Source organism: Pseudoliparis swirei, chromosome 18, assembly GCF_029220125.1.
Source record: "Pseudoliparis swirei isolate HS2019 ecotype Mariana Trench chromosome 18, NWPU_hadal_v1, whole genome shotgun sequence".
In the NCBI taxonomy this organism is placed as follows: Eukaryota; Metazoa; Chordata; class Actinopteri; order Perciformes; family Liparidae; genus Pseudoliparis; species Pseudoliparis swirei.
In genome coordinates this window covers 28,222,009-28,249,508 of record NC_079405.1, presented here as the reverse complement: position 1 = coordinate 28,249,508, position 27,500 = coordinate 28,222,009, and the positions used below count along the sequence as shown (strand labels likewise).

Below are 27,500 nucleotides of genomic sequence, written 5' to 3'. Positions count from 1 at the left end.
AAGCGGGAGTTCAGGAACAAGGTGGAGGAGAAGCTCAAGAGCCATGACGTGAGAGGTGTGGAAGGGGCTACAGACAATCACGGACTTCAGAGGGAGAACCAGCGGTGAAGAGACTCCTCTACCTCCCTCCCAGGCGAGCTAAATACATTCTTCGCTCGGTACGACGTGAACTGCAGCCCGGTGAAGGCAGCGGCGCCCGAGGAGACCAGCCTGCTGAACATCTCAGAGGCCGACGTGCAGAGCCTTCAAGCGGGTGGACATCCGGAAGGCAGCAGGTCCCGATCACATCCCGGGCGCGCCTCAGAGCATGTGCAGACCAGTTGGCAGGAGTCTTCGCAGACATCTTCAACCTCTCCCTGTCCCAGGCTGTTGTTCCTGAGAGCTTCAAGATGTCCACCATTGTGCCTGTCCCAAACACCCCAAGGTAACCTGCCTGAATGACTGGAGACCCGTAGCCCTCACCTCGATTGTCAGTAAATGCTTGAGAGGTTGGTCAAGGACTTCATTTGTTCCATGTTGCCTGCCACGCTGGACCCATGGCAATTTGCATATCGTCAAAACAGATCCACCGACGACGCAATTGCCATGGCACTTCACACCGCCCTTTCCCACCTGGAGGAGGAACTGTTGTGTGCGAATGCTGGTTGTGGACTACAGCTCAGCGTTCAACACTATTGTTCCCGCCAAGCTCGACACCAAGCTCAGAGGTCTAGGCCTGCACTCTACCATGTGCAGCTGGATACTGGACTTCCTGTCGGGCCGCCGCCAGGTGGTGAGGATGGGCGGTACCACCTCAGAGCCGCTGACCCTCAACACGGGAGCCCCTCAGGGATGCGTGTTGAGCCTCTCCTCTACTCCTGTACACCCACGACTGCACGGCCATGCACAGCTCCAACGTCATCATCAAGTTTGCTGACGACACAACAGTGTTGGGGCTGATCACCGGCGACCGAGACAGCCTACAGGGAGGAGGTTGGATCACTGGTACAGTGGGGCCAGGAGAACAGCCTCGTCCTCAACGTCAAGAAGACCAAGGAGCTGATCGTGGACTACAGGAAGCGGAGAGAGAGCACACCCCATCTCCATAGACGGGGTTGCAGTAGAGAGGTCAGCAGCTTCAAGTTCCTCGGCGTGCACATCTCCGAGGACCTCACATGGACCACGCACACCACTCACGTGGTGAAAAGGGCCCAACAACGCCTGTATTTCCTTAGGCGACTGAGGAAATTCAACATGGCCCCCGCATCCTCAGAACATTCTACACCAGTACCATCGAGAGTGTTCTGACAGGTTGCATCACCGTCTGGTACGGGAACTGCACCGCCCTGGAGCGTAGGGCACTACAGAGGGTGGTGCGGTCGGCATAGTACATCGTTGATGGTGAGCTTCCCTCCATCCTGACATATACACAAGCGGTGCGTGGCCAGGGCCAAACGGATGCTGAAAGACAATAACCACCCGGCCACAAACTGTTCACCCTTCTACCGTCAGGCAGGCGATACCGCAGTATCAAGTGCCGCACAAACAGACTGAGGGACAGCTTCTTCAGTCAGGCCATCAGGCTGCTGAACAAGGACTGAGACCCTCATTAACACTATACACCAGAACATATTCTGTGAATATCTATGGCCATGGTGTATATTTTATTACATTGTTTATATATATATATATTGTATATATACATTGTATGTATATACATATATATATATATATAGTCTCAAAAAAGTGTATATTTTATTACATTGTTTTATATATATATATTGTCATGATGTATATTCTATTACACTGTTTTATATATATATTGTTAATACTTTCTTCTTTTTTGTGTGTGGATATTGTATAGTTTATTCTCATTCTTATTCTTTTTTAGTCTGCTACTGCTGTCGGGTGTTTTGCACATAAGAATTTCACGAACCGATTATACTTGTATAAAAGGGGATGTGACAATAAAAACTTGAAACTTGAAACTTGAAACTTGAAACACACACACGTATACACACACACACACACGTATACACACACATACACACACACACATACACACACACACACGTATACACACACACACGTATACACACACATACACACACACACGTATACACACACACACACATATACACACACACGTATACACACACATATACACACACTTATATACACACACACATACACATATACACACGTATACACACACGTATACACACACACGTATACACACACACGTATACACACACACACGTATACACACACACACGTATACACACACACACGTATACACACACACATACGTATACACACACATGTATACACACACATACATATACACACACACACACGTATACACACACATGTATACACACACACGTATACACACACACACACGTATACACACACACACGTATACACACACGTATACACACACACACACGTATACACACACACACACACGTATACACACATGTATGTACACACGTATACACACACACACGTATACACACACGTATACACACTTATACACACACACTTATACACACTTATACACACGTATACACACACGTATACACACACACACACGTATACACACACACGTATACACACACATACACACATGTATACACACACACACACACACACATAGACAGACACACACACACACACGTATACACACACACACACGTATACACACACACACGTATACACACAGACACACACATACAAAGACAGACACATACAGACATACACACACACACATACACACACACATAGACATACACACACATGTATACACACACACACACAGACAGACACACAGTCTCATCTCTTCTTCCTCCTCCAGTCGTCTGTCACACTCGCGGTCCTCTGGACGGCAGCCTCTACGCTCAGGTGAGGAAGCGGCGTGGACCGGGCGCCACGGCGGCCATCGGGGGCGTCGCCCGCAGCCCGACGGTCGTCAAGCCTCCGGCTCCCGGCCGCCCGGCGCCTCTCGCCCGGCACGCCCCCGACTCCGGCCGCCGCTCGCCCGCCGCCCGCCCGGAGGACCCGGAGAGAGAGGACGCCGCGAGGGAGAAGAAGAGCGGCGAGGAGGAGGACAGAGAGACGGCCATTTTGGACGACGGAGACCCGCCGAGTCCCGGAGGCCCGCGGCGGGAACGCCCGTGCCGCGGCGGCGAGCTCGGCGTTCCCGACGCTCGCTGCCTCGCCCGCAGGAAGAACCCGAAGAGCCAGACCCTGCCGGCCCAGCCGGTGGCTCCGCCTCCTCGCGTGGAGCTCTGCCATCGCCACAGCGTCCACCCTCTGCAGGAGTTACCGTGGGACCGCCCCCCCCCGCCGCCGCCGCCGCCATGCCTCCTCCGGCCCTGCTGCCCTTACCCCGCCCCCGACCACGCCCACAGCCGCAACCTCCCGGCGCTGACCCGGCTCTGCTCCGGCGAGGAGTGTCACCTCCTCCGCTACCCGGCGGCGCCGTCTCACCTCTCCCACCAGTCGCTGCCCTCCGGCCCGTACAGGGAGGTGTTCTTCACGCCGCCGCCGCCGCACGCCGCCGCCGGCCGCTGCCCGTGTCGAGACTGCACCGTGAGGCGGGAGCACCAGTTCCGCCCCGACCAATCGGAAAGCCCCTCTCGCTGGACGAGAGGGGCGCCGCCGTGGGAAAGCGAGAACCCGTGGGAGGCGGCGAGGGAGGCGGAGTTCTGGCAGCGTAAATCCAACGCCGCCGCCGCGCCGGCGTTCCGCGCCGGCCGCTTCCCGGAGCCCCGGTATGCCGTCGGCCCCCATCAGGTGGGCCCCGCCCCCCGGTCCCTGGTGGACGGGCGCCGCACGCCGCCGCCCCCACGCCACTCCTGCCCCTGCTCTCCTTACCGGGCGTCGCCGGCCGAGAGTCACGAGAGCCGCGGATACGCCTCAGGCTCCGCCTCCCCGAGGAGTCCGTCCCCCGTGAGGGAGCAGCACAGAGGTGGAGACGTCCTCTCTCCTCTCCTCTCTCCTTCTCTCTCCTCTCCTCTCCTCTCTCCTCTCTCCTCTCTCCTCCTCTCCTCTCTCCTCTCCTCTCCTCCTCCTCTCCTCTCCTCCTCTCCTCCTCCTCTCTTCCTCCTCTCTCCTCTCCTCCTCCTCTCCTCCTCCTCTCCTCTCCTCTCCTCCTCTCCTCTCCTCTCTCCTCCTCCTCTCCTCTCTCCTCCTCCTCTCCTCTCCTCCTCCTCTCTCCTCCTCTCCTCCCTCCTCCCTCCTCCTCTCTTCTCTCTCCCCTCTCCTCCTCTCCTCTCATCCCTCCTCTCTCCTCTCTCCTCCTCTCTCCTCCTTCTTTCCTCTCCCCTCTCCTCCTCTCCTCTCTTCTCTCTCCTCCCTCCTCCTCTCTCCTCTCTCCCCTCTCTCCTCTCCTCCCTCCTCCTCTCTCCTCTCCTCTCCTCCCTCCCCCTCTCTTCTCTCTCCCCTCTCCTCCTCTCCTCTCTTCTCTCTCTCCTCCTCTCCTCTCTCCTCCTCCTCCTCTCCTCCTCTCCTCTCCTCTCTCCTCCTCTCCTCCTCTCTCCTCTCCTCCTCTCCTCTCCTCCTCCTCTCTCCTCTCCTCTCCTCTCTCCTCTCCTCCTCTCCTCTCCTCCTCCTCCTCTCTCTCCTCTCCTCTCCTCCTCTCTCCTCCTCCTCTCTCCTCCTCTCTTCTCCTCTCCTCTCCTCCTCTCCTCCTCTCCTCCTCTCTCCTCCTCCTCCTCCTCCTCTCTCCTCTCCTCCTCTCCTCTCCTCCTCTCCTCCTCTCCTCCTCCTCTCTCCTCTCCTCTCCTCCTCTCTCCTCTCTCCTCTCCTCCTCTCTCCTCTCCTCCTCTCTCCTCTCTCTCCTCTCTCCTCCTCTCTCCTCTCTCCTCCTCTCTCCTCTCCTCTCCTCTCCTCTCCTCTCCTCTCCTCCTCTCTCCTCCTCCTCTCTCCTCTCTCTCCTCTCCTCCTCCTCCTCCTCCTCCTCTGCTCCTCCTCTCTCCTCTCTCCTCTCCTCTCCTCTCATCACTCCTCTCTCCTCTCCTCTCTCCTCTCCTCTCTCCTCTCCTCTCTCCTCTCTCCTCTCCTCCTCTCCTCTCTCCTCTCCTCCTCTCTCCTCTCCTCTCCTCTCTCCTCTCCTCTCCTCTCCTCTCTCCTCTCCTCTCTCCTCACCCTATGTAACGTCTACCTTCCTCTCGTCTTGTTTTAGGGGAACAGGTCCACGTGGGCGACGACGTCTCTGAGGGTTCAGAAGGTCAACCGGAGTCCAACAGGAAGTCCAGCCCCCCCCCTGGAGGACTGGACTCCGACCAGGACTACACCGCCATCGACGGCCCCGCCCACACGGAGGACAGGTGTGTGTGTGGGGGGGGGGGGGGTACATACCATCACATGAGTGCAGGTGTAGGTGACCATCGTGTCTCCTCAGGGCCGAGGCTCCTCCTCACGACCACCAGGAGGTGGGCGGGGCCGCCACGCCTGGAGAGACACAAAGCTCCTCCCAGCCAATCGGTGAGCTCGGAGCAGCCGAGGGACCGACTTCCTGCCACGCCGCCGCCGTCGCGGTCCAGGTGCAGCTGAATGGCGCGTCCCTTAGCCCCTCCCCCTCCCCCAGCCTCAGCTCCAGCCCGTCCACCACTTCCCCAAACTCCCCCGCCGGCTCCCCGGAGCTCTGGTGTTCCCAGAGTCCGACGCTGGAGCCGGACGCCGCCTCCTCGGAGCCGCCGTCCCCCGTGCCCGACGGCTACCAGACGCCGACCTTCCCTCTGGCGTCCTACTACTACCCGCTGCTGAGCGTGCCCCGCGTGCCGTACAGCGGCTACACCGCCGTCACCATCCCCGCCCCCGCCGCCGCCGTGCAGCCGCCGCTGCCAGAGAAGAAGCGGCTCTCGTCCAACGGACACGGCGCTCCTCTCCGGGCCGCCGCCTCCTCGTCTTCGTCTTCGTCCCCTGTGCACCACGTCACCTTCTCCCCCTCCGCGGGGGAGCAGAGGCGAGGCTCCTCCCACCACGGCGGCAGGGAGGAGGCGGACGTCCGGGTCAACGCCAAGTTCGTGCAGGACAGCTCAAAGTTCTGGTACAAGCCGGGAATCTCCAGAGACCAAGGTGAGGTCATGTGACCGAAGTGGGGAGGGGGAGGGGCGTGGCGATGACGTCATGTGGGGAGGAGGGGCGTGGCGATGACGTCATGTGGGGAAGAGGGGCATGGCGATGACGTCATGTGGGGAGGAGGGGCGTGGCGATGACCTCATGTGGGGAGGAGGGGCGTGGCGACGCCATGTGGGAGGAGGCGTGGCGATGACATCATGTGGGAGGAGGGCGTGCGATGACATCATGTGGGAGGAGGCGTGGCAATGACGTCATGTGGGAGGAGGCGTGGCGACATCATGTGGGAGGAGGGCGTGGCGATGACCTCATGTGGGGAGGAGGGGCGTGGCGATGACGTCATGTGGGGAGGAGGGGCGTGACATCATGTGGGAGGAGGGCGGCAATGACGTCATGTGGGGAGGAGGCGTCATGTGGGAGGAGGGCGTGGCGATGACGTCATGTGGGGAGGAGGCGTGGCGATGACATCATGTGGGGAGGCGGCAATGGGAGGAGGGCGTGGCGATGACGTCATGTGGGAGGAGGCGTGGCGATGACATCATGTGGGAGGAGGGGCGGGCGATGACATCATGTGGGAGGAGGGGCGTGTGATGACGTCATGTGGGAGGAGGCGGGCGATGACATCATGTGGGGAGGAGGGGCGTGGCGATGACATCATGTGGGGAAGAGGGGCGTGGCGATGACGTCATGTGGGGAGGAGGCGGGCGATGACATCATGCGGGGAGGCGGGGCGATGACGTCATGTGGGGAGGAGGGGCGTGGCGATGACGTCATGTGGGGAGGAGGGGCGTGGCGATGACGTCATGTGGGGAGGAGGGGCGTGGCGATGACATCATGTGGGGAGGAGGCGTGGCAATGACGTCATGTGGGGAGGAGGGGCGTGGCGATGACGTCATGTGGGGAGGAGGGGCGTGGCGATGACATCATGTGGGGAGGAGGGGCGTGGCAATGACGTCATGTGGGGAGGAGGGGCGTGGCGATGACGTCATGTGGGGAGGAGGGGCGTGGCGATGACATCATGTGGGGAGGAGGGGCGTGGTGATGACGTCATGTGACCTGATGTTGTGTCACACTCTAATGTGTCCCCTCTCCCCTCAGCCATCGCCGTGCTGAGGGACAAGGAACCAGGAAGCTTCCTCATCAGGGACAGCAACTCCTTCCAAGGCGCCTACGGCCTGGCCCTGAAGGTGGCCACGCCCCCTCCCAACGCCAACGCCACCGGTGGCAAAGGTACCCGCGATGTTGAGAACACTTGAACACAACACCAGAATGAGCTGCTCCGACTTTGAAGGTGGTTTTTTTCTGTCAGTGTTTTACTCCTCAGTAGTTAACTCCCTCTCCTCTCTCCTCTCTCCTCACTCCCCTCTCCTCTCTCTCCTTCTCTCCTCTCTCCTCTCTCCTTCTCTCCCCTCTCTCCTCTCTCCTCTCTCCTTCTCTCCTCACTCCCCTCTCCTCTCTCTCCTTCTCTCCTCTCTCCTCTCTCATCTCTCATCTCTCCTCTCTCTCCTCTCTCCTCTCTCCTCTCTCCTCTCTCTCTCTCTCTCTCTCCTTCTCTCCTCTCTCCTCTCTCATCTCTCCTCTCTCTCCTCTCTCATCTCTCCTTCTCTCTCTCCTCTCTCATCTCTCCTCCTCTCCTCTCTCCTCTCTCCTCCTCTCTCTCTCCTCTCTCCTCTCTCCTCTCTCCTCTCTCCTCTCCTCTCTCCTCTCTCCTCTCCTCTCCTCTCTCCTCTCTCCTCTCTCCTCTCTCCTCTCTCCTCTCTCCTCTCTCCTCTCTCCTCTCTCTCTCTCCTCTCTCCTCTCTCCTCTCTCCCCTCTCCTCTCTCCTCTCCTCTCTCTCCTCTCTCTCTCTCTCCCTCTCTCTCCTCTCTCTCTCCTCTCTCCTCTCTCCTCTCTCCTCTCCTCTCTCATCTCTCATCTCTCCTCTCTCCTGTCTCCTCTCTCCTCTCTCAGGGGATCCTCTGGAGCAGCTGGTGAGACACTTCCTCATTGAGACCGGCCCCCGGGGCGTCCGGATCAAGGGCTGTCAGAACGAGTCCTACTTTGGTGAGTTATGTGGGAGAGACGACAGAGGACGTGATGAACCCGAAGGTCGTCGCCTGTTGGTGAAGGTCGTCGCCCGTTGGTGAAGGTCGTCGCCGTTGACCTTCAGTGTCCTCCTGTCTTTGTCTCAGGGAGTTTATCTGCTCTGGTGTACCAGCATTCCATCACGCCCATCTCTCTGCCGTGCGCCCTGCGCGTCCCAGAAAAAGGTAAAAACCACTGTCATTGCATCTCAAAGTGAAAAATATCCAGCTTTTCAAAATAAGATGCATAATAATAATATATTATAATGAGAGAACCCAGGAATGTCTCCTTATGCGACTAAAAAACATCAGATTAGATTTTAAATTTCTTGCCGCAGCAGCAAAACATTTGTTTAATATACATACGATCAAATATAGTTTAAATAACATTAAAATATATTGTACAAATACAATAAAAAAATATTTTATAAATAAAATGTAAAAAAATTCCATTCAAGAGTTTAAATAATAAAAAATACAAATAAAATGTACACAGTGTCTCTAAAGTATAAAGTGACCGCAATAAAATAAAATAGAAGGGCATGTTACATTTAAGAAATTAAATAAAAAAAGTATCATGAAGTCTCATAGCATTGTGATGTTTCAGATCTGGTTGGGGAGCTTCAGGACCTGCAGAGCTCCACACACACCAGCACGGCGGCTGACCTCCTCAAGCAAGGAGCAGGTAGGTGCAGTTCTTCATTCTGACCAGCAGGGGGTGCTCACGCCTCGTGTTCTTCATGTCATGAATCCACATCGTCCTCGTCTCTCTCTCAGCTTGCAACGTGCTGTACCTGAACTCCCTGGAGACCGAGTCTCTGACGGGCCCCGAGGCCATCGCCAAGGCCACCAAGAGCACGCTGGCCCTCAGCCCCCGGCCCCCGGCCACGGTGGTCCACTTCAAGGTGTCCTCTCAGGGCATCACGCTCACTGACAGCAAGCGAAGGTCCGTCCGCTGAGCCCCGGGAACGAGGGTCTGACTCCAGGAAAGAGGCCGTTAACGTGTGTTGTGGGTCCGCAGGCTGTTCTTCCGGAGGCACTACCCCATCAACAGCGTGACGTTCAGCAGCCTCAACCCACAAGACCAGAGGTGAGTCGCACTGACATCAGGATGTATTCACACACGACATGGGCATCATGCATCATGCATCATGCTTCTTCATGTCTGAAGGTGCACAAGCACTTCCTGAATCGGCCCGTACGCTCATGGAAAACCTGGAAAAGTCATGGAATTTCAAAAATGGTTATTTTCAGGCCTGGAAACGTTCCTGGAAATAAAATAAAATGCCAAAAGTTTTGGAAAAGTCATGATGGAGGTTTGTTATATATATATATATATATATATATATATATATAATGTATGCTTTGTAATTCTAACTGTTAGTTTAAATATGAAATGTTCTCACTTTTTCATGTATGCACCAGAGATTTCACAAAATGTTTGGTCATGGAAATTTGAATTAAAGACATTTAAATGTCATAGAAAAGTAATTTAAAAGTCATATCGATAAGTCATAGAAAAGTATTTGAAAAGTCATGGAAAGGTCATGGAAAGGTCATTGAAAGGTCATGGAAAAGTAATTGAAGAGTCATGTAAATCCATTGGTCAACATGTGTATGCACCCTGCTTCCAGAGTCCTCTGAGTTGTGTGTCATGCCCGTCAGCGTCTTCACATCTTTGTTGTTGTTGTTGTTGTTGACTAAATGTTGTCTCTGTGTCTCTACCCGTGTGCCCGTGCTTCAGGTGGACTAATTCTGATCGCACGTCCAGCAAGTAAGTGCTTGCTTCTCTTTCGACGTGCGACCCTATATTTGCCCGCCGGTTACCGTGGCGACGGCGCGCGTGTGTTCCTCCCCTCGGGGCCCCAGAGCCGGCCCCTAACCGTCCGTGTGCTCCGCAGGATGTTCGGCTTCGTGGCGCGGCGGGCCGGCAGCGCCACGGAGAACGTGTGCCACCTGTTTGCAGAGATGGACCCGGAGCAGCCGGCCGCGGCCATCGTCAACTTCATCAACAAGGTCATGCTCGGGCCTCAGCTGCGCAGATGAGGGACCGCTGTGGACCAACGGGGGGGGGGGGCAGATGAGTCCAGATCGGACAGTTACGGTTTGGATAAGCCAAAGACTGACTTTGTGACCTTTTGCCAAAATAAGATTTTTTAATAAGACTTTATTTTTTGGGGGTGGTTGTTTTTTTAATTTAATTTTAGCTTTTTTGTGCTTTTTTTGTTTGTTGTAATTCTGTTTCATAACAGTTCACATAATGTACAAAGGTCAAGGGGAAGTGCCTTCAGGTACATTTTAAACTCGGTGGCTGCAGACATGTTTGTTTACATCATGCAAATATAATGTTTAAATTAAATATAATCAAAAATACAGCAGAATATAATGCTGGAGCTTCCTGAAAAATATAAAACACACACAGATTGATGGTTTAAATCAATATTATGTCACCGATAAATACATGATATTTAAGCGTGGACAGGACCTTTAATACGTACGACATATAGCTATAAATACCATAAAGCTATAAATACCATAAAGCTTTAAATACCATAAAGCTATAAATAAACAGCCTTATTCTGTGAAGTTGAAGATCAAAGGATTTTTGGTGATGCATGACTCACTGATCCAGGACCAGAACGTCACATATAAGTCTGTTTATGTCCATATTTAAACTTCCAGTATCCGTGGCACGAAGTTTCATTTTAAAGCCAAAGACTTCATTATTATGTGAAGATATTTTGAAAGTTTGATTTTTGTGTTTTGTATTTTTTTATTTATTTATCAACACATGGTTTGTTGTTGGTGTTTGTGTGTTTTATAAAAAGCTAAGTTACAATATTTGGATGACTTTATTCTTTGGATGACTTTATAGCGCAATTTTTTTTTTTCATAATGATTTTTTAATGTTTAAAAAAAATAAAGTAATATATGTTATGCCTCTGAGGAGAATGGTGTTTCTTATATTGTATATTTGACAGGACATTTAAGTAATAAAATATAAACAAATGAAAGTGTGTATGTTTCATCATTGAAAGGATTCATCAGAATAATTTATTAGTACATTATTTATATTGATTATTTATTAATGTATTATATACATTTGATTATGTGAAAGGTGCAAAACAATAAACATATACTTGCATTACAAATAATAAACATAGTGCAAAAATAGATAAATATGGTAAACAACAAACAGATAACTACTTTAAAACAAGTATATGTTATGAAATAAAATTGTAATTTAAGTAATAAAATCTAAACAAATGGAAGTGTGTATACTTCATCATTTAAGGATTCATCTGAATAATTTATTGACATTGCACATAATAAAGGAAATCTGTGCATAACAAACAGACATACAATACAAATAATAAACATAAATAGTAAACAACAAACATGATTTAAAGCAAGTATATGTTATAAAATAAAAATGGCAAGTGTATTTTAAGAAGAGAATAAAATATGTGCACGGGTATTTGAGTTAATGGAAAATATATAATAAATGTTACTTCTTTGCGTAGTTGTTTACGTTTGTTGTTACTATGAGTTAAGTTAATGAAATAAATCTCTACCGTGGTTTTTTTTTTTTCATGACAAAAATAAATCGAAAATATAGAATAAATGTAACTTATTTTCTTAGTTGTTTCGGTTTGTTGTCACTAAGTTATTGAAATAAATCTCTACCTTGCATTACTTTCAAAAGGACGAGGTCAAAATAATAAACATTGACATACAATAGAAATAATAAACATAAATAGTAAACAACAAACAGATGATTTAAAACAAGTATATGTTATAAAATAATAGTGGAAAGTGTATGTGAATGGGTATTTGGGTTTATTGAAAATATCTAATAAATGTAACGTATTTTCTTAGTTGTTTCGGTTTGTTGTCACTAAGTTTATGAAATAACTCTGTACCGTGGATAATTCTGTTTTTGGGACAAAAGGACGAGGTCCCACCGAGATTTGAACTCGGATCGCTGGATTCAAAGTCCAGAGTGCTAACCATTACACCATGGGACCAAGGATGTCATGAAGAGCCGCAGTTCCGCACTTAAAGAGGTCCGCACTTCCGGGTCGCTTTCTTTTTGTTGTTGTTGATGTCGAGGAACGGTAATTCTCAGGTCGCACGTGCCATCAAACGTGACATTATTAATGAGGTTAAACAGGTTAAACTGAAAAACACCCGGCGTTTCCCTCCGCATCGCCTGTCAGCTATTGAATGCTACGCTAACGTTAGCTGCTCGCTGCGCGTGCAGAGAGACAGGTAAGCTCCATGAAAACACAGGCGGCCATCCGCGCGCGCAGACGGTCGACCACGAATCAACCGGAGAGTTGACGGTCACGTTAATTTCGTCAATTACTTTTTCAGTCATGTTTGCACGTTGATAGCTGGCTAACTAGTCCTGAGCTGATTTTTTTCCTCGTCAAAATAAAAGCTCTCTTTTCAAAATAAAAGTTTGGATTGCGCAACCGCTTCAAGGCGTCAAACTCTTCGTAGGAGTCTTATTTTAATTTTAAAAATCGACTGTAACCAAACGTAACTGATTTCAAACATTGGGAAAAGTAATGAAAAGAAAAGATTATCATGAAGTGAGTACAGTTCAGTCCACATATGACTGTTAATATATAAATATGTATAGTTATTATTAACTAGATATGAAATGTGTTCCAGGCCCGAAACCATTTGGTGCTTTAGAAACCAGTAGCAGGACTTCAAAGTAAATTATTTCTTGGACAGGAAGCCGGTGCAAAGACCTCAGACCTGGACTGACGTGGTCCACTTTCCTGGTCTTAGTGAGGCCTCGAGCTGCAGCGTTCTGACCTGTGTCACAAGAAACAACAAAAAGACTCCACTTGAAAACTAACTGGGCGGAGTGGACGACCAGCGGCCCTGCTGTCCCTCGCCCTCCCACAAGAGGGACCTAGAGGGGCTTCCATCGACCATGGAAGGCCTCATCCTCAGATCTCCATTTTGCAGCTCCCGGCGAGCCTCTGGAGGAGAATGGTATGAGGTTTCAGATGTTTCAGAGGTTTCAGATGTTTCTGTTTCTGTATAGAAGATCACACACACACACACTCTCTCTCTCTCTCTCTCTCTCTCTCTCTCTCTCTCTCTCTCTCTCTCTCTCTCTCTCTCTCTCTCTCTCTCTGCAGCTTCTGAGGACTCATTAAAAGGAAGAATAACCTTTGGTTAATATTTGAAGAAGAAAAAAGGAATTCTAGCAATGCTCAATATTTACTACGACTACTAAACTACAAGTCACACGTAAAACAACTGATGTGTGTTTGTGTGTGTTGTTCCCTTTCCCATTGTGATCTCTACTTGTTTGTATTAATAATTGATCTTGGTTGATAAGCGTTATTGTTGAGATATGCTCTCATATTGTGTGATAACTTTATTACTATTTCTATCTAATTTACTAATGGACATTGGGCAACTTGAACTGATTGATGTGACCGATGAACCTGATTTGAGCCACCTGTGTGTGGGCGTGAACTGTTTATTGAGTGTCAATAAAAAGCCTCACTGGAGGGTGAGGGCAGCCCTGTTGGCTGTGTAACAGACAAGTCACGTATCTTGTGTCTCCATGTTCATTTAATTCCTCCGTCTAGTAAGTCTTACCGTTGGTGCTATTTGTGTTATGTTTTATCCACTGTGCTCTTAGCTCTGCTAAGAGTTATGATACACCGCATTACCTCACCGGTGATGATTGGTCAGCATAAGCCTCGTATCAGGGTGGATGAAGTACAGTCTATTTTACTACAGTTTGCAGGTACTTTATTTCACTATTTTGTGAATGTTATGGTTTTACTGCCCTTCGTTAAAGAAGGTCATGAAGTGACTCTGTTGAACTGGTGCAGACTCAATTGAATGCACACTGCAGTGGCCAATAAATCAAAACAAACATAAATCAAATTGCCACTCATCTATCATTAATTTAACTAAACGGAACAAGCAAACAAAGGAACTCCTCACGCTGCCTCTCCACAGGCCTACCCAGGTGCATGCTGGTCCTGTATCTGCCTACTCCTTCATATAACCACAGGTGCCCACAGCGTTACCCAATTAGTGAACAAAAGAACAATCTAAAGACTAAATATATCTAACCACAACAACAATGAATTAAACTAAACAAAAAATATCAAAATAACCTGAATAATCAAACAGCAAATATATACAGGACTGTCTCAGAAAATTAGAATATTGTGATAAAGTTCTTTATTTTCTGTAATGCAATTAAAAAAACAAAAATGTCATGCATTCTGGATTCATTACAAATCAACTGAAATATTGCAAGCCTTTTATTCTTTTAATATTGCTGATTATGGCTTACAGCTTAAGAAAACTCTAAAATCCTATCTCATAAAATTTTAATATTTCCTCAGACCAAGTAAAAAAAAAGATTTATAACAGCTGAGTGTTTGTCAAGGCTCAGGAAACCCTTGCAGGTGTTTCGAGTTAATTAGACAATTCAAGTGATTTGTTTAATACCCTACTAGTATACTTTTTCATGATATTCTAATATTTAGAGATAGGATATTTGAGTTTTCTTAAGCTGTAAGCCATAATCAGCAATATTAAAAGAATAAAAGGCTTGCAATATTTCAGTTGATTTGTAATGAATCCAGAATGCATGACATTTTTGTTTTTTTAATTGCATTACAGAAAATAAAGAACTTCATCACAATATTCTAATTTTCTGAGACAGTCCTGTATATATACATATGCTGTCTTATTCTATAGCATTTTATTCTATTTATGATATATTTACAATAAATAGTATAACATGCTATAGAATAATAATGTATATATATATAATAACTAGAATAAAATGCTATAGAATAATAATGTATTATATATATATATAAAATAAATAGAATAAAATGATATAGAATAATAATGTATTATATATAAAATAAATAGAATACAATTTGTATTATATATATATAGAATACATAGAATAACATGCTAGAATAAAAATGTATTATATACAGATATATATATAATAAAATGCTTTAGAATAAGACAGCACAATGCTGCATCAAAAACTATCAAACAATCAAATACAGTAAACCCAAGAAAAAAGAGAGCGATTTTAGAAATGGTCCAGAACATGATCTGTCCTGTAAATAAAGCTGCTCGTGTTTCCCAGACACAGTGAGCGTCCTCCTCCTCGAGGGTCTCCTGTGGTCGACGTCCTGGAGGGTCGGCCGTGTATTCGCTGCGGACATCACCTGCCGGAGAGCTTCACTGTGCAGATAATGCAGCGACACTCTCAAAGGAGCCGAGTTCACATGCTGACGTCTTGATGGAAGTCCCTTTGATGAGGATGAAGGGCGTTCCTCCTCTTCCTCGGCCTGAAGGCCGCGCTTCTCTCCTGCACCCGCTGTGTGGGGAGGCAGTGCTAATCTTCTTCTGCCTTTCAGCAAGTCCAGAACCCCCCCCCCACACACACAACCAAGAGATTCTCATTGAAGGCTGCGCTGCTATCAACATCAACATCTCACATGTGTGAGCTCCTCCTGTGACGTGGCGGAGCCGTGTGCTGCGGAGGTGGTGACGGGTGATGTATGCTAACTGGATGGAGTGTGTGCGTGTGTGTGTGTGTGTGGCGGGGGGGGGGGGGGGGGTTGGACCAGCAGCCAGAGGCATCCCATGATGACAGATGCTGCAGGGGTGGTTGTCCCTCAGGAGGCCGGATATCCTCCGTTTCATACACACAGGAACATGAAGGTGACATCTGGAACCAAATATGGTTCTTCAGAGTGACGCCATAGAAGAACCATTTATGGTTCCACAGAGAACCTTCAAAACCAGGGTTCTTTAAGGAACCATGTCCTTTAAGAGTTCTTCAAAGAACCTATAAAGGTGCCTCAAACAAAAATACAGAACATGCATATACACTATATGCATATACAGTATATGCATATACTGTATATACATGTACAGTATATGCATAGACACTATATACATATACTGTATATGCATATGCATACACACTATATGCATATAGTGTATATACATATACTGTATATGCTTGTAGAGTACATGCATGTGTGTGTATGTGCACGTCGGCTTTTCTCTGACTTAAAATATTTATAAAAATCTTGATTTTTGCCGCGTTGCTTTTCTGCAACATTAATATTTAAATACCCTGAGGATCGATCTGTGTCCTGACGCGTCTTCTTCTAACTCAGTCCTCACACCTGCAGTCCTGTGCATGGCGTGAATAACAACCTCATATCCATCACAAGACGCCATTGTTCCACTCCAGAGACCATGAATGCTCGTCTCTCTCCTCGGGCGAGCACATGTGGTCAACTGACGAGCACATGTCCCGAAATGTCCCGGAATGTCCCGAAATAATGTCCCGATAGAAGTGGACGAGGTATTATCAGAGTTTATGATTTCCTGGAAATCAAGGAATAACACACATATCACACGCTGGAAACATTTAATGTCAGAATATATTTCATTGGAAAAACTCACCTCATCGATCATTTACAACACGACATCTGGTCATCATTCACTATATTTTTACAAACATGACACCACTCATCTTACTGATTAGTTATTTCATCTTAATTCATTATTTTTTATATTTTTTTCCCCTTGCCTGGAAACCAAATAAATTCCACGTACATGCATACGCTCATACATATACATCTGCCTTCATCCATGTATTGTGTTTCTTTAAATAAATTAATTAATTAAATAAGAAGAAAAAAAGAAGAAGAAAAAAAGCTCACACACACACATGCATTTTTAGTTATTTATATTTTATTTTTCTCAATACTCTGACTTTATGATGTTGTGTCCACTGTTTCGTCGTCCTCTAGGTGTTATGTCTATGTATTGTCTTTTGTCTTATAATTTTAAAAAATTATAAAAATAAGAGAGTTTATGCTTTCCAAACAGTTTAAGCTGTATTTTAATGTTATATTTTAATATCTCCGCATCATATCCGGCGATTGGATGCCAGTTTGAGATGAAAGTGGTTATTCAAATATATAAATACCGACTTCCTTAAGCTTCATGAAGCAGAGACGGTCTGCTGTGGGGACCAACATGGCCGAGGACACGAGAACCCACCCGGGGGTCCTGGAGCCAAATGAATCCCGGGAGCAGAGACTTGGAAACGCGCCCGAGCTGCAGGGACAAGGATCAACTCTTTATTCACTTTATTACCCGTTAATGTACATTAATCTACCGTCAGCACGCCGAGGACACGTGTCCACGGTGCCGAGGGAGCGCACACACCTGTGGACAGAGAGGAGACAACAGAGAGGACAACATGGAAAAAACTCTTGCATGTGTTTTTTTTTTACATAATAAAGTTATTATTATGGTTTTTTACATTTTTTTATTTATTTTAATATTAATATATATTTTTTTTTAATGTTATATTTGTTTCTTACTATTCAATTTGTTTTGCCTTGACTCTGTAGAGCACTTTGTAAACTTTCTTTTTAAAGGTGCGATATAAATAAAGTTATTATTATTATTATTATTATTATGTGAAGTGGACTATAGGAAATTACATTATTCATCCCCACGGGGACATTTATTGAGTATTTAAGTATTTAAGGAATGAAAATGTTTGTCTTTTAGATTTAGAAAGCAAAGTGTCTTATTCTTATTTATTTTTAAGATCAGATAAAAAAAGATTATTATTTTATTTATTAGTCCCTCAGTGGAGGAATTGCAGGATTACAGCAGCAGATGCTCAGTGAGGTTATAAAAAATACAAATAAGTCGGTAAAAAAACAGCAAGAAAAATACAATAGCAGTATTAAATATTCAGACATAATACAAGTTTATAGAAGGTAATAACTAAGTTTATTTACATTGCAAAACAGTCAAAAGAATTGCTCCAGTGTTTCAGTGTTTTAGTTCTATACTGAAGCTCAGTTGCAGCCTTGTTGCTATAATCTGATATAAAATAAAGATCATTTCCAAACAGCACAAAACTGATTTTCTTCTTCTAAATGTGCGTTGATGTAAATCATTCACCGTGGACATAATATGCAAAATGTGAAATATGAGTTCTATGTTTCCTTGAGCAGCTGCACAGCTCCATCCCCTGAGGCCCGGACCGGAGGAGTCTGGAACCGGATGAGGCCCTCCTCTCTCGCTCCTTCCTCTCTCTCTCCTTCCTCTCTCTCTCCTTTCTCTCTCTCTCCTTCCTCTCTCTCTCCTTCCTCTCTCTCCTTCCTCTCTCTCTCCTTTCTCTCTCTCTTCCTCTCTCCCCTCTCCTTCTCTCTCTCATTCCTCTCTCTCTCATTCCTCTCTCTCTCCTTCCTCTCTCCTTCCTCTCTCTCCTTCCTCTCTCTCTCCTTCCTCTCTCTCCTTCCTCTCTCTCTCTCCTTCCTCTCTCTCCTTCCTCTCTCTCTCATTCCTCTCTCTCTCATTCCTCTCTCTCTCCTTCCTCTCTCTCCTTCCTCTCTCCTTCCTCTCTCCTTCCTCTCTCTCTCCTCTCTCTCTCCTTCCTCTCTCTCCTTCCTCTCTCTCCTTCCTCTCTCTCTCTCTCTCTCTCCTTCCTCTCTCTCTCCTTCCTCTCTCTATCCTCTCTCTCTCTCTCTATCCTCTCTCTCTCTCTCTCTCCTTCCTCTCTCTCCTCTCTCTCCTCCCTCCCTCTCTCCTCTCTCTCTCCCCTCTCTCTCCTTCCTCTCTCCTTCCTCCCTCTCTCCTCTCTCTCCCCTCTCTCCTCTCTCTCCTTCCTCTCTCTCCTCTCTCCTCTCTCCTCTCCTCTCTCCTCCTCTCTCTCCTCTCTCCTCTCTCCTCTTCTCTCCTCTCTCCTCTCTCCTCCTCTCTCTCCTTCCTCCCTCTCTCCTCTCTCTCTCCCCTCTCTCCTCTCTCTCCTTCCTCCCTCTCTCATCTCTCCTTCCTCTCTCCGTCCTTTCTCTTTCCTCTCTCCCTTCTAATCTGTCGCCTTTACTGTGTTTACATTAAAGGCACACCCTCGACCTTCACCCAGCCGCACCACACACACACACACACACACACACACACACACACACACACACACACACACACACACACACACACACACACACCAAGCCCCGATGTGAGCGTGAATGAACACATATATACATATGCATATACACACATAGATATATAAACACACATATACACACATACACACACATCTACACACATACATATACACACGCACACACACACATATACTCATATACACACACATACATATACACACACCCATGCATACATATACACACACACACAAAACATATACACACACACCAGAGCCCCGATGTGAGCGTGAATGAACACACATATACATATGCATATACATATACACACATTCACACACACACACACACACACACACACACACACACACACACACACACACACATATATACACACACATACACACACACACACACACACACACCAGAGCGTGAATGAGTGTGCGCAACAATAAGACCCTACCGCTCCACGGACCCGCAGTGGTCTTTAAATCTTCTATTTTTAGTAATCTCGGCCATCATTTTTGTATTTAAAGATGGTGTTTGCTCCGTCGAGCTGCCAGCCTACCACCGGACTGCAGAGCGGACACACCCCTCCCGACGCGCACGCCTCGCTGCACGCATTGGCACACACACAAAAGAGAAAGAAAGAAGAGAGAGAGAGAGACGCATCAGAGAAACGGGCGAGGTGGGAACCAGCTGGAGCTGCTTGTTTATTATTGTTCTAACCGTGAGGTACATGATGGCGGCGGGTGTGTGATGTCTTTATATCGATGTCACATCTCGGGACTCGAAGCGGCAAAACAAAGACTCTCCCGGGGAGGAAGAGAGAGAAAACACGGCATCGACAGGGGCGGCTTCCCGCCTCGCGACCCCCCGCAGTCGGCGGGGTGACCCCCCTCCTCCTCCGCGGCGCTCCGGGGGTCCGTCGACTCGGGGATTAGCGGGGAAACGGCGTCGCTTTAAAGCTCACGCGGTCAAAGTTGTTTACCTCTCGGTTACCTCTGACGTCGTGACACACCCCTGTTTGAGGGGCGGGGCTTCGCGTGACAAGCAGCGCGATGCCGCCAACTGCCGAGCGCGAGACACCGAGAGCCCTCTTCTAATTGGCCGGCGGAGGGGCTGGGTAAGGGGAGGGGGGGGAATCCCTTTCCCGGAGAGGTCCAGAAGAGGGGGCGGGGCGTAACAAAAAGTAATGGCCATCTATTTGGGTCCGGGAGAAGGAGGGGGATTTCTCAGCGGACTACCGTCGGTGTGATTGAGTGTTCTCCGTGTAAGTGCGTACGTTTCCCCGCCAGTGGAAAATCCAGTTGAGCTTCTTCCATTTTTTCCCTCCCCCCCCCCCTCCCTCCCGTCGTTGGAAGCGGCCACGGATCGGTGAGTAAAAGCTGCCTGAACTTGGCGCCTCGTTTTCGGGTGAAAAGCAGCCAGCTAGCCGCGCTAACGTTAGCTCCTGGAAGGGCGGACGAGTTTCACGTTTCTCCCTCTCCCGGGTGTCCTCACGTTTCTTTTTTCAGTTTAGAGTCCTCGAAGCCCAGCTTCCCCCCCCCCCCCTCCTTCCCCGGACAACATGGAGGGGGGGGCGCGCGCTGCTGCTGCGCGAGCATTTGAGCAGAGAGAGAAGAACGCGGATTAAAGTGCAACTCTGTCTGGATTTGGGGTGTGTGTGTGTGTGTGTGGGGGGGGGGGGGGGGTAGGTATGAAACTCGCGTGCACGCGGAGGAATGCTGAAAGCGAAACTCGGGTTACTGTCAAATTCGTCCACGCGACTCGCGTGCTCGGCCCCGTGAAAAGTGCGTCGTTGTCACCAACGTGTTTACCCACTCGCTGCTCGCTCTGTGCGCGTGTGGGATGGTCACGCCTGAGCGCGTGCGTGTGGCACGTTGGAAGTAAGTCGAGGGTTGTTGCATAAACGAGCGACTGCAGGTCGGGGGTCGCGGGTTCGAGGCCCGCTCGCGGTGACGTTCTGCTTTTTTTGTTTTGAACAGGATTAACAACTCGGGCTAGACGAAGGGAAAAAGGTTTCAAGTCTCGCTCCATTGTTTCCAGGGCATGCTCAGGCCTCAGGTGAGACTCCCTCCTCCTGCTTCTACCTGTCTGTCTTTTTTTTGTTAAAACACAATGACTCCATTGCTTTGACCCCCCCCCCCTCTCTCTGGGATCAGTCCAGTCTCGTGATGCAACGCCTGTTATACTTAGCATTTAATATCACTGCATGTATTGTCATAACAGCCACGCGCCTCGTATCTTACGACTCGTGCATGAGTTGTTATCAATGTTGCGTCAATAAGATTGTAACGGCGGTGTTTTTCAAGATTTAATGCACTTTTAAAAACTTTAATGGGCCCTAAATTTGTGACCAAAGGCCTAATTTATAGGACTGTGGAATCAAATTAGTCCGACTGAAATAGGAATTTTTCATGACATTTAATGTTTACCTTTTTGAGTCGTGTTTCTGTCCAAATTAGAACATTACCCCCCCCCCCCCACACACACACACACACTCAATAAGAGCATTAATGGGGTAGTTAGTTAGTCGCCTTTTTAATGACGCAATGCAAACTCACATCTTCAACTACTCGAAGCAGAATTTAGCCCTCTTGTCATTTCACAGACACTTAGGCTATAGTAATTTAACTAAACACACACACACACACACACACACACAGTAGCTTGGTAGGATTATACATCATTCTACACGTATCCATGGAGAACTGAGCCCCGGGCTGATAATGACATCATTAATTACTCTGAAGGCTTCGTCTTTTCTTCTCGTCTTTTTAAAGTAAAACTTCTCGTCTCTTCGGCGTAAATCTGAAAAAGGAACAAACACATTTTCACAATCCCCCCCCCCCCCCACCCTTGTGACCTTTGGGCTAATTCTCACCCTTATCCTGTTGGTAGAAAAACGGTTTGACACTCGGGTGAAGGACGTTCACACATAATCCCTAAAACTCTGATTATTTGGGACGCAAACAAATTGAACTGATTTGCATTTGCATGCGTTGGTGGAACGCAGTGCTCGTGTTATGAGGTACGCAGGCTGTTCATGGAGCTGTGTGTGTGTGATGGTACAGTCCATTATGGCTCCTGTACGGCCCCCGCCCCCCTCTCGGGACGCCAGTAATTGGTCGCTTCCTCTCTCATGTAACCTATAGAAAGAGAGAGGGCTCCTGTAAATACTGTGAAGACCCACTTGCATGTACCTGCACCACATATGACAAATTTCCCCTTGGGGATTAATAAAGTATATATCTATCTATCTATCTATATGTTCAGCTGCTCCCGTCTGTTGGGCCTTAACTACCCCCCGTGGTTACTGGTTTCTAGGCCCAAACGCATCACACTGGTAGCATTGGTTGTACATGGAGTGCAGGTCATGCATACTAATAATCCATCTTCCAGGAAGGCAACATGTATAACGCCGTTTGCTACACAGCGGATTAATATTCTGATTTATTTTCCAACTCATTGCATCACTGGAATATTTACATTTTTTTTCCTGCATTTCTTACATTTCTTTTCTCTTTTTTTCCCAAAGTATTTCCTAAAACGAGAAAAACATTTACTGGAGGTTACATAACTTTGACATGTGGGCTGAATTGCCCCCCCCCCCCTCCCACACACACACACCACCACCCCCTCACCCACATGTCTATTGCCTGTCCAGTCGGCTCTCCGTGTGCCTGAGACTGCATTCTCGGTCAGATTCGGCATAAACAGGACTTTGTGTGTGTGTGTGTGTGTGTGTGTGTGTGTGGGCCTCTCCCTGCCTCGTCTCTTTCCCCTCTCCAGAGTCCAGCAAGGGGCCCAGCTGAAGGGGGCAGGCTGCCGTCACCGCCTCTCTCTCTCGCCTTGCAGGCCAGCACTGGGGCCTAGGGGGGGGGGAGTGGTGCAGAGACCATAGGGTTGAACATGTGACCCCCCCCACCCCTCCACCACAGTGTAGCCCATCCCGTTGGGGCACAGGTCACCTTGTCATGTGCTGTAACATTCTCCCTGTGATCGTATGAGGTGGAGGGGGGGGGGGCAACAGGACTGGACTCGTCTGCTCAGCCAGTTGTTTAGCCGCATTACAGACTCAGTTTGTCCTCTTTTGTTGTTGTTCGGTCCACATTGTCTCTGTGTCCATTGTTCTCCTCCGTGTATTGTTCTTTTTTTTGTGGACTTCTTCGTTCTTCTTCCCGGATGGTAATCGTCTTCTCTCTCTCGGCCCCCGCCGCCCTCCTTCCCTCCGCTCCCCCTCGCTATCTGGGGGTCGTGGATTCTTCTACACCCGTGTTTCTCTGAGTCTTCTCTCTCCTCTGCAGTCGGGTCGCTCCCGGATCTGATTTGTTTGACGTCTCCTCTGGACTCGTCGTGACCCGGCCTGGAGGTATGCAGCAAAACACACCGCCTTGTGTTGTCCTCCCTCCATCCCCTCCCTCTCTCTCTCGCTCCCTTCCCTTCTCCTTTAAGAGAGACTTTTGGCAGCATGGAACAATTTCAGACCCATTTGTGGGATGGCGTCACGTGACGCGGACGGGAGATGCTCATTGGCTGCTCCGGTGCCGCCGGTCTGGATGTGATTCTGACTCGTACGTGTTGGGATGTGGTCGGTAAACTCATTGCTGACATTCTTGGGACGTGATGCCAGAGTTTTCTTTTTCTCTCTCCTTCCTCCTCCTGCTGGTCTGCGTGCAGCTACAATGATCCCTCCGTCTGGACCCTCCTCCTCTTCACCACATCGCCGTCACATTTCATCTGGGCACTAATGGCACAACTTAATTAGTCTTGTTAGGCGGTGGGCTTCGATTTCAAGTGTTTTTTTCTTCTTTTCATCATCACTTAATATTGACTTTGATGAAAGTTAATCTAACATCTGGGCTGCGGTCCAAAATCCTCCTTTTTACTCACTCGTGTCTTCTCCAGGAGCACCTGAAGCCACTCGGGTAAAGCTGAAATAGAAATGCGGAACACAACAGCAGAAACGAAGCTGCTTTCTGGGCGGCGTCGGAGCGCTGGACTCCTGCCACGCTCCTCCTCGGCTCTGAATATCTGCAGCAGCGACACGCGGATCGTGAATTGGCATATTCCAAAGACGCCGCTCGCCGCTCGGCGTGAAGCGTGGAGCGGCTCTCTCGTGTCGGAGCTTCACGCCAGCTGTGCTCCAGCTGTACTTTCCCTCTGATGGACGTCTGGCGTCACTCATTGGACGCTGTGGTTTGGGATACCGGCAGTTAATAAATCAGCCAGGTGTCCAATAATAACATACTGGATGCTTTATTCAGTTCCGGTTATGAGAAATATTTAGATATGACAAGAGTGGCTTTTAAAAATAACATTATTGATTTTAATTCGGACCGTTAATCTTTATTATTGATGACTTCTCAACCAGTTTGCATGAAGGCCTCTGCAGACAGGGTCACGTGTTTTAAATCCACCAGGTGTCGAACCACAACCATGTACAGGACTGTCTCAGAAAATTAGAATATTGTGATGAAGTTCTTTATTTTCTGTAATGCAATTAAAAAAACAATGTCATGCATTCTGGATTTATTACAAATCAACTGAAATATTGCAAGCCTTTTATTCTTTTAATATTGCTGATTATGGCTTACAGCTTAAGAAAACTCTAAAATCCTATCTCATAAAATTTTAATATTTCCTCAGACCAAGTAAAAAAAAAAGATTTATAACAGCTGAGTGTTTGTCAAGGCTCAGGAAACCCTTGCAGGTGTTTCGAGTTAATTAGACAATTCAAGTGATTTGTTTAATACCCTACTAGTATACTTTTTCATGATATTCTAATATTTAGAGATAGGATATTTGAGTTTCCTTAAGCTGTAAGCCATAATCAGCAATATTAAAAGAATAAAAGGCTTGCAATATTTCAGTTGATTTGTAATGAATCCAAAATGCATGACATTTTTGTTTTTTTAATTGCATTGCAGAAAATAAAGAACTTCATCACAATATTCTAATTTTCTGAGAGTCCTGTATAAGTTATAACCTTCACCAGTTATAATGGTAGTTCTCCCTCAGATGCATGCTGGGTAAAATAAAAGGAAACTCCCTCGTCTCTCCTCCATGCCACCAGCGTTGGAGGAACGTCTTTATCCATCTCTTGCTCATCAACCGCCGCCCAGAGGACACGGCTTCTTTCCCTCTTTATTTATCTGATGGATTCCATTGTTTTTAAGGGCTATTCAACAATATAGTTAATACTTTTTTCGAGCTAAAATGATAAATTAAAAGACGAGATAATGGAGCGACTATTTAGCATATTGAATAATCAAATCATCCATCACAGCTCCAGCTTCAGTCTCTTATCATTGTAATTGAATATCTTTTGGGTTTTGCTCTGTCGGTTGCACAACACAAGATATTTGGGCTCCAGGAAATGGTAAGCCCCGCCCCCTTTCCTGGCATTTTGATGAAATAATCATCAGATTAATCCAAAATCAGAATTACAGCCCTGACGCGTGGCGGATCATACCTACATGTCTTTAAAGACTCCAACGTACTTGCTTTTAAGATTAAATATAACCATACAAATCTTTATACATGCAGGCAATTTAGTTGCCATGCCAACACAGTTTTTATTGTCCCAAGGACACACACACACACACCTAAATTATCTTCATTCCATAAAAAGGGAGTAAAGCAACACCAACATAAAGTGAGCTTCCGCCATGAACAGATCTTCTCCCTGTGAAAACCTTCAGAGATGAGACTGTATTTTATATTTAGTTATTGAAGCGTGTGTATGTTTCTTTAAGATGACAGCGAGCCGTTCGAGCTCCTCGTGGTTCCACGCCGTCCGACGCAGAGCGTCCCGGTGACAAAGAGGTCGCCCATCCCTACCGGCCGTATATGTTTATATCTGCTTTTACTCAGCATCCCATAGGCCCCGCCCCTCTCTCCGGCCTTCTCTCCTCCCCTTCCTGCCTCTGGCGGTCAGGCAGAGGGCAATAGATGACCGTCCCTCCGCTCTGTGTGATGGATGGATGCGTGATGGAGTGCAAACATGGCCGCCGTGTGACCGTCACATCTCCAGAATCCAGAAGGGGAAACGGTCTTTATATTCATCGAGGGGCAGAGACACAATATTCAAGGTTGCACTGTTCCTCCTGCTTCGAGGGACCATTATTATTATTAATAATAATATATCTGTAATCGGCACCAACAATCGGATAAATAAAGTAGTCTAGAAATGTAAGTGATAAATAAAATAAAGGCAAATCAAATAAATCCAGAAACTAAAGGTCAAGAAGGAAGAAGTATATTTAATATATTTGATGTGCAATTCAACTGCATCTGACACAATAAGTCGTGTATTAGGTTAATTATGTTCTACCGTTAAGGACACACACATGTTATATTAATTACACTGAGTTCATCGTCGGTGCTTTTTAAAATAATAATAATTTCATCACCAAAGCGAAGGAAGTGTATCTGATCCTGATAAATGCTCGTGAGTTGTGATCATTAGATTATGTATTTATGCTTCTTTTTAGGCAGGAAGCGACACATTTGAGGAGTTTGTAGTTCCAACAGGTTGAAGTTCAAAAGCCTCTCTGATTGGTCTAATAGCCCCCCCCCCCTCCTGCTTCCTGCCACTGGAACACATCATGATTCAGACTTGTCGAGCGCTTTTCTAGTCCACAAAGACGCTTCACGGGGGACAAACGGAACAAAAAGAAAAGAAAGCAGACAAACAAACGGGACGTAAGGAACAACAAGAGAGGAAAGCCCGGTCACCCCGGGTCCGGCGCTCGGTCCTGACGAGTAACGCCTCACGTGGCGGATGCCACACACGCAGCGCCCGTCGGCCGACCGCCAGTCGCCGGTGAACCTGCAGCAGCGAGCAGAGCGAGGCCAGATGTGCTCTAATCACCTCGTGCATTATTTAGCTCTCTCTCTCTCTCACTCCCCCTCCCCCTCCCTCCAACGCTACTGTGCATTTAGCGTAATGGCCCCCGTGCAGCCACAGAGGACCGGTGCACCATGTGTGGAGGAAGGCAAATGGGTGTTTTTTACAGTGATGTATGCTGGGATTAGTTTGTGGAACAGATTTTCACTTCCATTTAAACTCAGTGTTGCGTAACATCAGATTTACACAATGGCGGATTTGTAACGTACTTTCTCCGTTGGGTCCGTATGATGATGATGATGATGATGGTCCACCTGAGCATGGCATGTGTCCCTTTTTTTTGCCGCTTCTTTTCACACAAACTCCAAATAGCCTGTGGGTCAGAGGTCAGAGGTCAGGGTTACTCGCGTGATGGGGGCGGAGCTTTTTTAATGTAAATGTTCCCGTTTATATTGCATCATTTGAGTGGAAAGTGTTTATTGTGTCGTAAATGACCTCGTGACCTTTTGAAATGTG

General features: G+C 47.6%; 2 protein-coding genes, 1 long non-coding RNA gene and 1 other non-coding gene across 12 annotated transcripts in view; 3 read left to right on the top strand and 1 right to left on the bottom strand.

Moving 5' to 3' along the window:
• LOC130208646 (tensin-2-like) overlaps positions 1-11,140 on the top strand; it is a 31,418-nt gene extending 20,278 nt beyond the window's left edge. For both annotated transcript variants that reach the window (XM_056437898.1, XM_056437899.1), the window contains 11 exons: positions 2,837-3,952; positions 5,168-5,312; positions 5,387-6,063; positions 7,162-7,293; positions 8,014-8,106; positions 8,235-8,312; positions 8,734-8,811; positions 8,904-9,072; positions 9,148-9,216; positions 9,871-9,900; positions 10,028-11,140. In XM_056437898.1, coding sequence (XP_056293873.1) covers positions 2,837-3,952; positions 5,168-5,312; positions 5,387-6,063; positions 7,162-7,293; positions 8,014-8,106; positions 8,235-8,312; positions 8,734-8,811; positions 8,904-9,072; positions 9,148-9,216; positions 9,871-9,900; positions 10,028-10,172 — 2,732 coding nt within the window. In that variant the 3' untranslated portion in view covers positions 10,173-11,140. The remainder of the gene's footprint in view (positions 1-2,836; positions 3,953-5,167; positions 5,313-5,386; positions 6,064-7,161; positions 7,294-8,013; positions 8,107-8,234; positions 8,313-8,733; positions 8,812-8,903; positions 9,073-9,147; positions 9,217-9,870; positions 9,901-10,027) is intronic.
• Positions 11,141-12,082: 942 nt separating this feature from the next.
• trnaq-uug (transfer RNA glutamine (anticodon UUG)) lies at positions 12,083-12,154 on the bottom strand. Its single transcript has one exon. It is a non-coding gene; the product is annotated as a tRNA-Gln (tRNA).
• A 7,578-nt stretch (positions 12,155-19,732) lies between these two features.
• The window catches only part of LOC130209082 (vitamin D3 receptor B), a 20,281-nt gene continuing 12,513 nt past the window's right edge, over positions 19,733-27,500 (top strand). The window contains exons 1-3 of one of the 8 annotated variants that reach the window (XM_056438638.1): positions 19,739-19,817; positions 21,118-21,196; positions 23,440-23,504. Coding sequence is in view for 1 of the 8 variants with exons in the window: in XM_056438630.1 (XP_056294605.1) it covers positions 20,829-21,018; positions 21,118-21,196; positions 23,440-23,504 (334 nt within the window). In the remaining 7 variants the exon portion in view is untranslated. Of the gene's footprint in view, positions 19,865-20,322; positions 20,507-20,529; positions 21,019-21,117; positions 21,197-23,439; positions 23,505-27,500 lie in introns of those variants that run through there. The other 7 variants (XM_056438634.1, XM_056438632.1, XM_056438635.1 and 4 more) reach the window with 7 other exon arrangements.
• LOC130209084 (uncharacterized) lies at positions 23,516-24,378 on the top strand. The gene is made up of 2 exons (XR_008834533.1): positions 23,516-23,706; positions 23,813-24,378. It is a non-coding gene; the product is annotated as an uncharacterized LOC130209084 (long non-coding RNA).